This window comes from Phyllobates terribilis, unplaced genomic scaffold (genome assembly GCF_046119375.1).
Source record: "Phyllobates terribilis strain yellow unplaced genomic scaffold, ASM4611937v1 Scaffold_25__1_contigs__length_18738178, whole genome shotgun sequence".
In the NCBI taxonomy this organism is placed as follows: domain Eukaryota; kingdom Metazoa; phylum Chordata; class Amphibia; order Anura; family Dendrobatidae; genus Phyllobates; species Phyllobates terribilis.
Genome location: NW_027362785.1, coordinates 2,922,062 through 2,937,765, shown reverse-complemented (window position 1 = coordinate 2,937,765; position 15,704 = coordinate 2,922,062). Strand labels below are relative to the sequence as shown.

At 41.3% G+C, this 15,704-nt stretch overlaps 1 protein-coding gene across 13 annotated transcripts in view; it reads left to right on the top strand.

Annotated features, from left to right (window-relative positions):
• Window positions 1-15,704, top strand: part of SHISA6 (shisa family member 6) — a 635,156-nt gene that overhangs the window by 140,984 nt on the left and 478,468 nt on the right. For 7 of the 13 annotated variants that reach the window (XM_073660254.1, XM_073660255.1, XM_073660253.1 and 4 more), the window contains exon 4: window positions 8,089-8,157. The exons of the other annotated variants lie outside the window; for them this stretch is intronic. In XM_073660254.1, coding sequence (XP_073516355.1) covers window positions 8,089-8,157 — 69 coding nt within the window. The remainder of the gene's footprint in view (window positions 1-8,088; window positions 8,158-15,704) is intronic. 13 annotated transcript variants of the gene reach the window in all.

The following is a 15,704-nucleotide window of genomic DNA, read 5'->3' as shown; positions in this document are numbered from 1 at the left end:
CAAGCGTCTCCTCTTTTCTGTTGACTATTTGCCACTTACAAGGTTTATTTAACCTCAGTTGCCGCGTGCATCGGGCGAAACGTTAAAGCACTTCGGTATTCTGTTTCAAAGCAAATTGAAAGGAAGTCAGGCGATGCGCCTTGGCGTGCCACATCGAAAATACTCTGTTCTTAATAAATGCAACAGGCAGGTGATATTTACATATAATCTCTGACTTCCATCCTTAACCAAAGCTCAAAGATGTCCAAGATGAGGTCTAACAAACCCATGGAGTCATGTCAAAGAGTTGTCATTGTGTTGACGACTGTGTCATCCCGAAATAGCCTCTTCAGTATGTCAAAGAATTCAAGATAATGACTTCTTGAGTGAGTAGGGGACCTTTTAACCATGGCTCTACCCATTAGTGACAAGTTGGCTGATGCTCGAATAACTGTTGAAGGCACGTTTCTCCGATGAACAACGGATTTTGTTTCCAATTGGCCATACATGTTCAATTAATCAGAGAGGAGAAATGACTCAGAAGTGACAATCACTTGAGAAGGACGAAAAGTCTTTTGCTGAATTTTGGACAATGTATAGGATAAAGAACTCAAATGCAGCTGACTTCTTTTCAAACAAATAATGACGTGTCTTCGATTTTGGAAAAATGGTTGTTAAATTCGACCAAATGTTCCTTAGGGTTAAATTTATCCAACTTCATCAACAAAAGACTTAGATTCCTGGTTATGTCTGAGCCCCAAAGGGGTCATATACATTAGATCGTTGAATGATCATCAATTTCTTAATAAAAATTTTAGTCTACATGGCCATAACAGTTGTTCAACCTGACGATACATCTTTAAGGATGAAGAAGGTATGATCTTCCTGAGAATGTTCTTTAAAAAAAGATGAGTTGTGGATGAAAGTTCTTTTTATCTGTCTATCATAAAAAAATTACCAATTTTTTTCTAGACGACGATGGTTTGTCTTCAATTGGGAAAAATACTTGGCCAAATTTGACCAAATGTTCCTGAGGGTTAAAATTATCCAACTTCGTCAACCAAAAACTTAGATTTCTTCAATCCTGATTTTCTTCAAGCCCCAAAGTGGCCATACGCATTCGATCATTGAACAATCATCAATTGTTTCACACAAATTTTAGTCCATATGGTCATTACAATTGTTTAACCTGGTGATACATTTTTAAGAATGAAGGAGGTATGATCTTCCTGGGAATGTTCTTTTAGATCTTCCTGGGAATGTTCTTTTAGATCTTCCTGGGAATGTTCTTTTAGATCTTCCTGGGAATGTTCTTTTAGATCTTCCTGGGAATGTTCTTTTAGATCTTCCTGGGAATGTTCTTTTAGATCTTCCTGGGAATGTTCTTTTAAATCTTCCTGGGAATGTTCTTTTAAAGAAAGATGATTTATGGATGAAATATCTTTTTTCCTGTATATTATGAAAAAAAAAAGTACAGACTTCTTTACAGATCATGATGGTATGTCTTCGATTGGGAAGAATAGTTGGCTTGTTAAATTTGACCAAACATTTCTGAGGGTTAAAATTATTCAAATTCGTCAACCAAAGACTTAGATTTCTTCAATCCTGGTTTTCTTAGAGCCCCAAAGTGGCCATACACATTAGATCGTTGAACGATCACCAGTTGCTTCTTACAAAATTTAGTCCACATGGTCATTACAGTTGTTCAACCTGACGATTACTAGTCTACGTGACAGGCTTGCATTTTGGTTAAAATCATCAACTTATGCTTAATCCGGTACGGCACCTTTATACCTCAAGATTTTTTTTCTTTGGTCTTTAAACTGGCCGCCATATACATTTTGCTCCATATTGGCTTTACAGATGCTCAGTCTGGCTTCACATTTATAAGGACAAAGGAAAGAAAATCTCTCCGGAAATGTTCCTTCCAGGAAAGATCTTTCATGAATAGAAGATATTTTGTAAGAAAGGAAGATCTTTTTTCCATCTATCGTTCGAAAAATCAAACATAAACTTCTTTATAGACGATGATAGTTTTAGGATTGTGGTTAAATTCTACCCGGCAAGCATTCGTTATGGTTAAAATCATCCTTTTTTTGTCAGCTTTAGTCCAATCTGATAATCTGGTGCAGAGCCCTTAGACAATCAGTTTGGTTTTCTTTGATCTTCAAAAGGGCAATACCCATTAGATCGTTGACTCATCTAGTGACCAACAGCGTCGCCATCTCCGTTGTTCAATCTGGTTTTATATTTTTTAGTACAAAGGATGGAAGATCTTCCTGGTTATGTTCCTTCAAGAAAAAAATCTTTCAAGAATAAAAGATCTTTTGTAAGAATGATCTACCATGTGAATAATTCAACCATGGCTAACTTTTTTCCGGTCGGTGTGACTACAGTCAGCTAAAAAAAAAAATAAGTCAAAATTCATCTGACGAACTTAATATATCAACTATAGTCTCATATGTACGGGAATCTTTGGTTGCCATCATCATTCAATATTTTAGAATATGTCCTAGGGAGAACACAGAAGATAACAATGATAAGGTTCAAATATTGATTCCCGAAGCCTAATCAATGCTTCAACGCATCTTGATAGCATCTTTTCATTCCTTGAAGATTATCGTCAATGAGGTCCAGACACTCAGCCCATGATAATTTCTAAGGTTTTAATGAAGTTGATCCTATTGCCTGTAGGCTAAACCCAATATAAATGTTCTTTAATTAATTATTTGATATTATCTACCGGCATAACCCCAAAGGTCGAGCTTTTCTTTAAGAACAATCCTTGAGATACAGATCAAAGAAGTGCTAGCTTTCCATGTATGCAACCATAAGTGGTGCCCCCCACCTATTGGATTTTCCTTTCGCCCACACAAATAGCCCTCTTGCTATGAATTTTTTTTTACAGATAGAAACCGTATGATTACAGGAAGCCATCCGAATGCCGCGTTGACATTTCAAAGCCGCTTGTGTCACAAGGTTGGATGACAATAATTACAAGTCTTTCAGGCAAATCCTCCATGCTGTGCTTCCAACGAGAAACTGAATGAATGCTGAGCAAGACCCTTCAGCCTGTGGATAATAACCTCTTCAAGTACACAAACTTAACCAAGACTTTTTGGTAATTTTTTTTTACATTCATGGATCTTTTCAGTTAACTTCCTTTTCATAGTCTTCCAAATGTCATATTAACTCCTTGTCTTTTTTGTCCAAAATTCCCTTTGGTGAAAAATTGCTCTGGACATTGGTGGAATAAAGCTTCAGAAGACCAATTTTGGCACTGTGATAAATCAGAAGATGTCTTCAGTGGGAATTCATGTCTTTCGAAAATACTGGAGATTTCCGAAAATTGGAATCTCTTCTACGAGAGCCTCTACTTCTGTAATTCTATTGACTTAAGTGATAAATCAGAAGATGTCTTCAGTGGGAATTCATGTCTTTCGAAAATACTGGAGATTTCCGAAAATTGGAATCTCTTCTACGAGAGCCTCTACTTCCGTAATTTTATTGACTTAAGTGATAAATCAGAAGATGTCTTCAGTGGGAATTCATGTCTTTCGAAAATATTGGAGATTTCCTAAAATTGGAATCTCTTCTATAAGAGCCTCTGATTCCTTAGTTTTATTGACTTAAGTGATAAATCAGAAGATGTCTTCAGTGGGAATTCATGTCTTTCGAAAATACTGGAGATTTCCGAAAATTGGAATCTCTTCTACGAGAGCCTCTACTTCCGTAATTCTATTGACTTAAGTGATAAATCAGAAGATGTCGTCAGTGGGAATTCATGTCTTTCGAAAATATTGGAGATTTCCTAAAATTGGAATCTCTTCTATAAGAGCCTCTGATTCCTTAGTTTTATTGACTTAAGTGATAAATCAGAAGATGTCTTCAGTGGGAATTCATGTCTTTCGAAAATACTGGAGATTTCCGAAAATTGGAATCTCTTCTACGAGAGCCTCTACTTCCGTAATTCTATTGACTTAAGTGATAAATCAGAAGATGTCTTCAGTGGGAATTCATGTCTTTCGAAAATATTGGAGATTTCCTAAAATCGGAATCTCTTATATGAGAGCCTCTGATTCCTTAGTTTTATTGACTTGTAATAAATCAGAAGATGTCTTCAGTGGGAATTCATGTCTTTCGAAAATATTGGAGATTTCCTAAAATCGGAATCTATTCTACAAGAGCCTCTACTTCCTTAGTTTTATTGACTTAAGTGATAAATCAGAAGATGTCTTCAGTGGGAATTCATGTGTTTCAAAAATATCAGAGATTTCCAAAAATTGAAATCTCTTCTACAAGAAACTCTACTTCCAAAGTTTTATTGACTTAAGTGTTAGTGTATTCCCCATGACCAAAATCAAAACAATTTTTGAGGTGACCAAATTTTCTTTCCAAGTCAGCTACTAAGTGTCGAAACCGTTTTTTTTTTGAGTATCTTCTGAAAGATCTCTCCTGTCGTAAATAAAAAGCTAAACCTCTGTCCACTGATTGTACAGACACACTAGGACTGTAAAGCCACCCATACGCACTCGATAGCTGTCAGCTAAACAATGGTTCAGCCAACAGCTATATCTCCCGAATCCTCCATATTCAAGATCAATTGGCTCTACCGAGTGCTCCGGTCTTCTCTATAAGAGTAACGCCACCAGACTCCTTTGGATTTATCAAGAACAAAGGAATCGACAGTCCGAAAAGGGACATGGAGAGAGAGTCGTCTTGGTAGTCCACATTTGACTGTCGGCTGATATCGGTGGTGGCTTTGGTTCCGGAGAAGGAAAAGAAAATGTTACACGTGTAGTTGTGGTGGAACTCCCTGCATTATTTTGGTGGGTTTACTGATACCTTGATACATTTTGGAGATGGCAAAAGTGGCATAACACATCAATAATTCTGGCACGACTTTTGTGAGCAACATTTTCTTACTTGGATTGACCTCCGGCTACTCAACTCATTGATTCCTTGCTTTATTTGCATTCAGGACGGATACTTTTCGACTTTAATAATATAGACACAGGGTCCACGTTCCTGCTCCGGTCCCCCAGTTATTATTCACATTGTGTCTGATACTAATGTTGAAGTTGTTGATCGGAATCTATTGCTCTGATTTTTTTTGCAACGTGCTGAGAATTTACAAAGCGACATGTTCTGCTGCCGTGGAGACTGATCTCTGAGCGCTCGGGGCTGGAAGCATCTACAGCGGGGCGGCTGCCGTGACTATACACTAAAGGACTTGAGAAATTTTTAAGGAGGCGTCTTCACAAAGACTTGGGTCTGCGCTATGCAGTGCTAAATCCAATCAGCTACACAATACCCTTATAATGGTGCTATAAAGTGCTAAATTATTACCACTATGTAGCACCCAAATTAAAGGGCTATAAAGGGATTATATAATATCAATACAAAGTGCCAAAATAAAAGGGCTATAAATGCTAAAATATTACCACGATGTAGCACCTAAATAAAAGGGCTATAATGGGATTAAATAGTATCACCATACAGTACCCATATAAAAGGGCAATATAATGCTAAAATATTACCACTACACACTGCCCAAATAAAAGGGCTATAAAGGGATTATAGAATATCAACATAAAGTGCCAAAATAAAAGGGTCATACATTGTTAAAATATTACCACCATATAGCACCTAAATAAAAGGGCTATAAAGGGATTAAATAGTATCACCATACGGTACCCAAATAAAAGGGCAATACAATGATAAAATATTACCACCATATAGTGCCTAAATAAAAGGGCTATAATAGGATTCAATAGTATCACCATACAGTACCCAAATAAAAGGGCAATGCGATGCTAAAATATTACCACCATATAGTACCTAAATAAAAGGGCTATAATAGGATTCAATAGTATCACCATACAGTACCCAAATAAAAGGGCAATGCAATGCTAAAATATTACCACCATATAGTACCTAAATAAAAGGGCTATAATAGGATTCAATAGTATCACCATAGAGTACCCAAATAAAAGGGCAATACAATGATAAAATATTACCACCATATAGTGCCTAAATAAAAGGGCTATAATAGGATTCAATAGTATCACCATACAGTACCCAAATAAAAGGGCAATGCAATGCTAAAATATTACCACCATATAGTACCTAAATAAAAGGGCTATAATAGGATTCAATAGTATCACCATACAGTACCCAAATAAAAGGGCAATGCAATGCTAAAATATTACCACCATATAGTACCTAAATAAAAGGGCTATAATAGGATTCAATAGTATCACCATATAGTAACCAAATAAAAAGGCAATACAATGATAAAATATTACCACCATATAGTGCCTAAATAAAAGGGCTATAATAGGATTCAATAATATCACCATACAGTACCCAAATAAAAGGGCAATGCAAAGCTAAAATATTACCACCATATAGTACCTAAATAAAAGGGCTATAGAGGGATTAATTAGTATCACCATATAGTAACCAAATAAAAGGGCAATACAATGCTAAAACATTACCACTACACACTACCCAAAAAAGGGCTATAAAGGGATTATAGAATATCAACACAAAGTGCCAAAATAAAAGGGCAATACATTGCTAGAATATTACCACCATATAGTACCTAAATATAAGGGCTATAAAGCGTTAACCTATCACTATACATTGCCCAAATAAAAGGGCTGTAAAGTCATTAAATATTATCAACATGCAGTGCCCAAATGAAAGGGCTATAAAGGGATAAAATAATACCACAATACAGTGCCCAGTTAAAAGGGTTTTAAAGGGATAAATTAATACCACCATATAGTGCCCAGATAAAAGGGTTTTAAAGGGATAAATTAATACCACCATATAGTGCCCAGATAAAAGGGCCATAGAGTAAATAAATATTATGACCATACAGTACCCAGATAAAATGGCTCTAGCGGGATAAAATTATATAACTATACAGCACCCAAATAAAGGGGCTATAGAGGGATTAAATAGTATCACCATACAGTACCCAAATAAAGGGATATCGAAGGATTAAATATTACCATAATCCCCAACATACACTTATATGGTTTTATTGTATTTATTGTTTCTAAATGTCATTTCTTTCTTGGTGATGTAAATTTTAATGATAAATAGTCATAAAAATACATCTTCTATGTGGAAATGTGGCCTTATCTCTGCAGCCGACTCTTCTAGAGCTCCACCCGAGCGTCCCATAAAAATCACATGATGCCTCTCATCCAGTCAGCAGCTTAGAAAAGGATCACGTGACATCGGCTCCCTGAAGCAGGAGACAGAGGCTGCATCACATGATCTTTCTCTCAGCTGCTGACTGGCTAACAGGGATCATGTGATGCATCATGTGACTGCACAGAACCAAAAAGCGGTCACATGGTGTATCATGTGATTTCTCCCAGCCAGTTAGAAGCCCCAAGAAATGCCATGTCATGAGTCTATGTCACATGATTCTTTTCAGAGCTGCTGACTGGCTGATGTAATCATGTGACTCTACAAAACCAGGAAGTGCTCTCTTCTTGCCCCACATGGGACAGTTTTGAGTGGGGATTGTTTAGAGAGTATAATGGTACTGCTTTACGACTTCCATAGTAATCTGTATTGTTGGGTTTTTGGGACTTTTTTTGAGGTAACGAGTATCATATGACCCCTTTTTTGTACTTAGTTTAAGAAGTTTATTAAACAGGAGGGGCCTATTTGGTCAAAAATGCCCCTTTAGATGCCTCTATTTGTGGCCCAGTTTTGGGACAGTAGGCAAGCATGGTGTATGTGACCCCTTTCTGCATCTTAGCGCTCCCTAGTTGGCAGGATAATCCTGCGTACCAGGCCAAAGGGGGGCGGAGTTTCTGAAAGCTTGACCACGGTGCCTACTTTGGGGGGGGGGCCGTTCCTACGGGGCGGAGTTTAATCACCCCGATCAATGGGATTGAAATGTCGGCAAGCAATGCCTCTGTTTGGGCCGTGCCCGTTTCGTGGTCTGCCGGACACGTGAATTATAACCGTATGTTGTATGTGACGGTTCCTATAATGACCTGTGTGTGTTCTGTGCCCCAAACCGTGCCCGTCCTCAGGGTTCCTCACCCCCGGCTCTCGGGCCTGGCTTCTCTCTTGCAGCCTCTCGACGTTTCTCTGATGTCCCCACCAACGCCAATGCGGAGCCCAAAGGCCACCTGAACACCATAGGTACTGCGCGTGCTGTCAATGTGCTTCTCCATGTGTTCTGGTCAATGTGACAATCTGCAGATGAGGAGGAGCGGACCCTTCACCCCCACCCCCCCGGCCCCCCACCTGCCTCCTCTATTCACCATGTAATTGGTCTAATAATGAACAAAATAAGTTCTAAATATTGCCGTTTCCAAGGTTACCACCTTCTCCTCGTGCAGAATGAGACTAACATCTGCTCTCTGTGTGTGGCGGGTACAATCTACCGCAGTGTGTGCACATATATACATACCGCTATATGTGCCAAGTCTGCTGTGCTCCTGTGTCTGTGCCTGCTGCATATGTCCGAAAGGTTTATATTGCCCAGACGCATCTGCCGATCTATTATCGATCTATATCACATCTGTCTATCTTCTCTTATATCTATCAATATATCTAACACTCATCCCTGTCCTCTGTCGCCTTGTTCACATGGTGCGGATATATGACGACTATCTATAGACCTGACACGTCTACTAGGCTGCATTGTGTGCACGGCGTACTCCACATGATTGTGATAGAACATTAGCACTTATCTTTCCTGACATTATATATTTCCAATAACGTATACATTACACGCTAGTTCAGTTGTTTCCATGACAATTTACATTGCGTGCATTATCCTCCTGAAACATTAGTAACCTGAAGATAATTCTAGAGGACATTTTACTATGTAGGGTGGATGTGCGCAGCTCTGTAGTCAGGGCTGCCACCAGGAATTTCAGACTAGCAAAATTTTTGGACCCCCTTGAGACTCCGCCCAGGCTCCTCCCCAGCTCCGCATCCACCCCTCGAGCCTTCCACAATCCCACCGCCCACTCTGGGAAAAACTCCACTTCTGCACCCCGTCCTCACCCATTAACAGTTCCCATCGAACACCATATCACATATATAGCCATCAGCTTTTGTTAAGCCACCACCATGACAAGGAGACTCTTCTGGCCGGGCCCTACTCTACTCTAACCTATTTAACATTTCTTAAAATACCCAATACTCTTTTTAGGTATATTTTTATTTCTTTTCCTTTAAGGGAATATGTCACGTACATTTTTTAAAATGACAAATAATATCATATACAAGGGACAAATACTGTCACACCATGGCCGGACCACATATTACCCCCACATAGTGACCGAATAATACCACATACAAGGAATACCACCACACCATGACCAGGCCCCATAATACCACCACATAGTGACCAAATAACACCACATACAAGAAACAAATATCGCCACATCATGACCAGACCACATATTACCACCACATAGTGACCAGGTAATTCCACATACATGGAACAAATACCGCCACACCATGACTAGACCACATATTACCACCATATAGTGACAAATACTGTAATACTGATCAATATTAAAACAAATACAATACGAATATTACCATAAGTGCCATTATACACAGTAGCTCTGTGCATAGTATACAGTGTATAGTGTCAGTGTATAGGTAATGATCACCCGTGACATTATACACAGGAGCTCTGTATGTAGTGTCAGTGTACAGGTAATACAGGGATCACCAGTGACATTATACACAGGAGCTCTGTAAGTAGTGTCAGTGTACAGGTAATACAGAGATCACTAGTGACATTATACACAGGAGCTCTGTATATAGTGTTAGTGTACAGGTAATGCAGGGATCACCAGTGACATTATACACAGGAGCTCTGTATGTAGTGTCAGTGTACAGGTAATACAGAGATCACTAGTGACATTATACACAGGAGCTCTGTATATAGTGTCAGTGTCCAGGTAATGCAGGGATCACCAGTGACATTATACACAGGAGCTCTGTATGTAGTGTCAGTGTACAGGTAATACAGAGATCACTAGTGACATTATACACAGGAGCTCTGTATATAGTGTTAGTGTACAGGTAATACAGGGATCACCAGTGACATTATACACAGGAGCTCTGTATGTAGTGTCAGTGTACAGGTAATACAGAGATCACTAGTGACATTATACACAGGAGCTCTGTATATAGTGTTAGTGTACAGGTAATACAGGGATCACCAGTGATATTATACACAGGAGCGCTGTATATAGTGTCAGTGTACAGGTAATACAGGGGCCACCAGTGACATTATACACAGGAGCTCTGTATATAGTGACAGTGTACAGGTAATACAGGGATCACCAATGATATTATACACAGGAGCTCTGTATATAGTGACAGTGTACAGGTAATACAGTGATCACCAGTGACATTATACACAGGAGCTCTGTATATAGTGTCAGTGTCCAGGTAATGCAGTGATCACCAGTGACATTATACACAGGAGCTCTGTATATAGTGTCAGTGTACAGGTAATACAGGGATCACCAGTGATATTATACACAGGAGCGCTGTATATAGTGTCAGTGTACAGGTAATACAGGGGCCACCAGTGACATTATACACAGGAGCTCTGTATATAGTGACAGTGTACAGGTAATACAGGGATCACCAGTGATATTATACACAGGAGCTCTGTATATAGTGTCAGTGTACAGGTAATACAGTGATCACCAGTGACATTATACACAGGAGCTTTGTATATAGTGTCAGTGTCCAGGTAATGCAGTGATCACCAGTGACATTATACACAGGAGCTCTGTATATAGTGTCAGTGTACAGGTAATACAGGGATCACCAGTGATATTATACACAGGAGCGCTGTATATAGTGTCAGTGTACAGGTAATACAGGGGCCACCAGTGACATTATACACAGGAGCTCTGTATATAGTGACAGTGTACAGGTAATACAGGGATCACCAGTGATATTATACACAGGAGCGCTGTATATAGTGTCAGTGTACAGGTAATACAGGGGCCACCAGTGACATTATACACAGGAGCTCTGTATATAGTGACAGTGTACAGGTAATACAGGGATCACCAGTGATATTATACACAGGAGCTCTGTATATAGTGTCAGTGTACAGGTAATACAGTGATCACCAGAGACATTATACACAGGAGCTCTGTATATAGTGTCAGTGTCCAGGTAATACAGTGATCACCAGTGACATTATACACAGGAGCTCTGTATATAGTGTACAGTGTACAGGTAATACAGTGATCACCAGTGACATTATACACAGGAGCTCTGTATATAGTGTATAGTGTACAGGTAATACAGTGATCACCAGTGACATTATACACAGGAGCTCTGTATATAGTGTCAGTGTACAAGTAATACAGGGATCACCAGTGACATTATACACAGGAGCTCTGTATATAGTGTCAGTGTACAGGTAATACAGGTATCACCAGTGACATGATACACAGGAGCTCTGTATATAGTGTCAGTGTACAAGTAATACAGGGATCACCAGTGACATTATACACAGGAGCTATGTATATAGTGTCAGTGTACAGGTAATACAGTGATCACCAGTGACATTATACACAGGAGCTCTGTATATAGTGTCAGTGTAAAGGTAATACAGTGATCTCCAGTGACATTATACACAGGAGCTATGTATATAATGTCAGTGTACAGGTAATACTGTGATCACCAGTGACATTATACACAGGAGCGCTGTATATAGTGTCAGTGTCCAGGTAACACAGTGATCACCAGTGACATGATACACAGGAGCTCGGTATATAGTGGACAGGTAATACAGTGATATACACAGGAGCTCTGTACATAGTATATAGTGTAAGTGTACAGGTAACACACTGACTCACTGGAGACGTCTCTAGTTGTAGTCCTTCATCTTCACTTTTCTCCTACATCCAGCGCAGTCCGCCATCACTTCTTCCAGCCAGGACTCGTCTCTGCATAAAATAACACATTTATCTAGAGCAAATTCCCCAATTTCTACACTATGCAGCTGAATATAGACATGAACACACCATTAATATATACCTTAATTAATTATTATGCAACCCACCATTCCAAATATAAATTGTAATCCACCACTGCACCCTCTAACAATAAATAGCCACTTTCCCAACCTAATATATATATAAATTAATTAGAACCTGTACTCTTTCCCCCAATTCATTACCAGTCACACCCCGTCATCACCCCACTCTTCCAATTCATTATATTTACATGCCCCCTCCGCCCCAATTCATTTCGTCATGTCCTCTCTCCCATCCCCACTTCATCATTTACTCTCCCCCACCCATAATTCATTATCATTTGTTGTCCCCCACCCTCAATTCATCATTTGCTCTCCCCACCCCCCGACCTTCAAATCATTATTTGCTGTCCCCGTCTCCCACCTTCAATTCATTTGCTCTCCCCATCCCCCACCCTCAATTCATCATTATTTGTGCTCCCCCACACTCAATTCATTATTTTCTCTCCCCATCTCCCATTCCCAATTCATTTGCTCTCCCCACCCCCCACTCCCAGTTCAACATATGCTCTCCCCCACTCCCATTTCATCATTTGCTCCCCCCTCCCAATTTGTCATATGCTCTCCCCACTCCCAGTTCATCATTTGCTCTCCCCACCCCCCACCCAGTTCATTATTTGCTCTTCCCACCAGCCACCCCAGTTCATCATATGCTCTCCCCAACCCCAGTTCATCATATTCTCTCCACACCCCTTCACTCCCTATTTGTCATTTGCTCTCCCTCCAAATTCGTCATTTGGTCTTCTCCCTCCCAATTCGTCATTTGCTCTCCCCACTCCCAGTTCATTATATGCTCTCCCCCCCTCCACTCCCATTTCATTTGCTCCCCCCTCTCCCAATTCGTCATTTGCTCCCCCCTCCCAATTCGTCATATGCTCTCTCCACTCCCAGTTCATCATTTGCGCTCCCCACCCCCCACTCCCAGTTCATTTGCTCTCCCCACCAGTCACCTCAGTTCATCATATGCCCTCCCCACCTCAAGTTCATCATATTCTCTCCCCACCCCTCCACTCCCTATTCGTCATTTGCTCTCCCTCCCTCCCAATTCATCATTTTCTCTCCCCACTCCCTGTTCATCATTTGCTCTCCCCACCAGTCACCCCAGTTCATCATATGCTCTGCCCACTCCTTGTTCATCATATTCTCTCCCCACCCCCAGTTCAACACTTGCTTTCCCCACTCCTTACTCCCAGTTCATCATTTGCTCTCCCCACTCCCAGTTCATCATGTGCTCCCCCCACTCCCAGTTCATCATTTGCTCTTCCCACCCCCCACTCCCAGTTCATCATATGTTCTCCTCATCCCTCCACTCTCAGTTCATCATATGCTCTCCCCACCAGCCACCCCCAGTTCATCATATGCTCTCCCATCATCAGTTCATCATATGCTCTCCATACCCCCAGTTTATCATATGCTCTCCCCACTCCCAGTTCATCATATGCTCTCCCCACTCTCAATTCATCATTTGCTCTCCCCACCCCCACTCCTAGTTCATCATATGCTCTGCCCACTCACACTCCCTGTTCATCATATGCTCTCCCCACCCCCCCCACTCCCAGTTCATGATATGCTCTCCCCACCTCCACTCCCAGTTCATCATGTGCTCTCCCCACTCCTCACTCCCAGTTCATCATATGCTCTCCCCACTCCCAATTCATCATTTGCTCTCCCCACCCCCCACTTCCAGTTCACCATTTGCTTTCCCCACCCCACACTCCCAGTTCATCATGTGCTCTTCCCACCCAGACTCCCAGTTCATCATATGCTCTCCCCACTCTCAATTCATCATATGCTCTCCCCACCCCCCACTCCTAGTTCATCATATGCTCTGCCCACTCCCACTCCCAGTTCATCATATGCTCTCCCCACCTCCACTCCCAGTTCATCATGTGCTCCCCCCACCCTCCACTCCCAGTTCATCATATGCTCTCCCCACCTCCACTCCCAGTTCATCATGTGCTCCCCCCATCCCCCCACTCCCAGTTCACCATTTGCTCTCCCCACCCCACACTCCCAGTTCGTCATGTGCTCTTCCCACCCCCACTCCCAGTTCATCATGTGCTTTCCCCACCCCCCCACTCCCAGTTCATCATGTGCTCTTACCACCCCCACTCCCAGTTCATCATGTGCTTTCCCCACCCCCCACTCTCAGTTCACCATTTGCTCTCCCCACCCCCACTCCCAGTTCATCATGTGCTCTTGCCACCCCCTACTCCCAGTTCATCATGTGCTCTCCCCCCCAAGACCATTTAATTAATTCTATTAAAAAACAAGTTTTCCTACTTACCTCTCACACGATCCCCTGCAGCTCCACTTCTGGACTGGCAGCATCCTAGTGCTTGATGCTGGCGAGTACGCAATGATGTCATCGCGTACGCACCGTCTCCAGCGCATCACAGAAGAGGCGGAGGGACTCCCTTGGAACTGCACGGCCATACAGTTTTGATGGCTGTGAGAGCTCCAAGGCTCAAGTCACCCCGGGGCCCGGTGAGCAGTAGCACAAGAAGGGGACCCGGATCGGGCCTGGGCCCCCGCTCTTTACTTCTGTTCACCGGGCCCCATACAGCAGTAAGGGCAGTAATGCCCTGATGGCAGCCCTGTCTGTAGTATCTGTCACTTGTCTGCTTATCTACTTCATCTATCTATTATGTATCTATTATCTCTTATCTATCTATTATCTATCATCTATTATCTATCATCTATCTATTATCTATCTATTATCTAATATCTGTTATCTATTATCTATCTATTATCTATCATCTATCTATCTATTATCTATCATCTATCTATTATCTATCTATTATCTATCATCTATTATCTATCATCTATCTATTATCTATATATCTGTCTATACCCCTTTCTTTTCTATCATTTTCTATCCTTTTCTCCCTTCCCTTCTTCTGCGCTCGTTCTACATTTTTTCTCCCTTCCATCTGTCCAGGAAAGGTTAACAGTGTTGTATATGATAGAAAACTATAACCAACAGAGGGCGCCACTCGGCCTGCGCTGAGCCCCATGACTCACTGACCTATTTCCAGGGTTGCTAATCTGTGCTTACTCTGCAGCTGGCAGGACGGGGTCCAGCTTTGTGTCCTCCGGGGTCCAGTTTTGTGTCCTCCGTGCTTCATTTTATTAACCCCATATTATACTGTCTTGCTGGGTATTTCCAGTATCTCTGTGACAGCGATGGCTTTATTCTGTATGTTCTGTACCATGCGGATCTGTGTGCTGTGTTACATCGCTTGTGTACTGTGCCATGATGACAAGATATTACCGGGAGTGTATAGCATGCAATATTAACACATATGTTCTAGTATATTGTTTGTATGTTATTGTCTGGGTGAATACTACACACATACTGTACGCCGGGGTCACCGTGTCTCCTGGAGAGGGGTAAGCACAACACAATCCTGACTTAGAATAGTCCACAAATTATGGAGACTTTACTACAGCCTCTAGTGGTCAGTGGTGGTAATGTGGGATGCATACCATTACTTTTCTAAAAGAACTGAACGATGTCATCTATGGTGACCTCTGTTTATGGTGGCTGTTGCCAAGAAGAGAACCCAACTTTTAGCCAATCCCATGATAAATTGCTAATTCCATTTATCTGAATTTTTCTGGGTTACTCATTACACCTCCACACATATTGGAG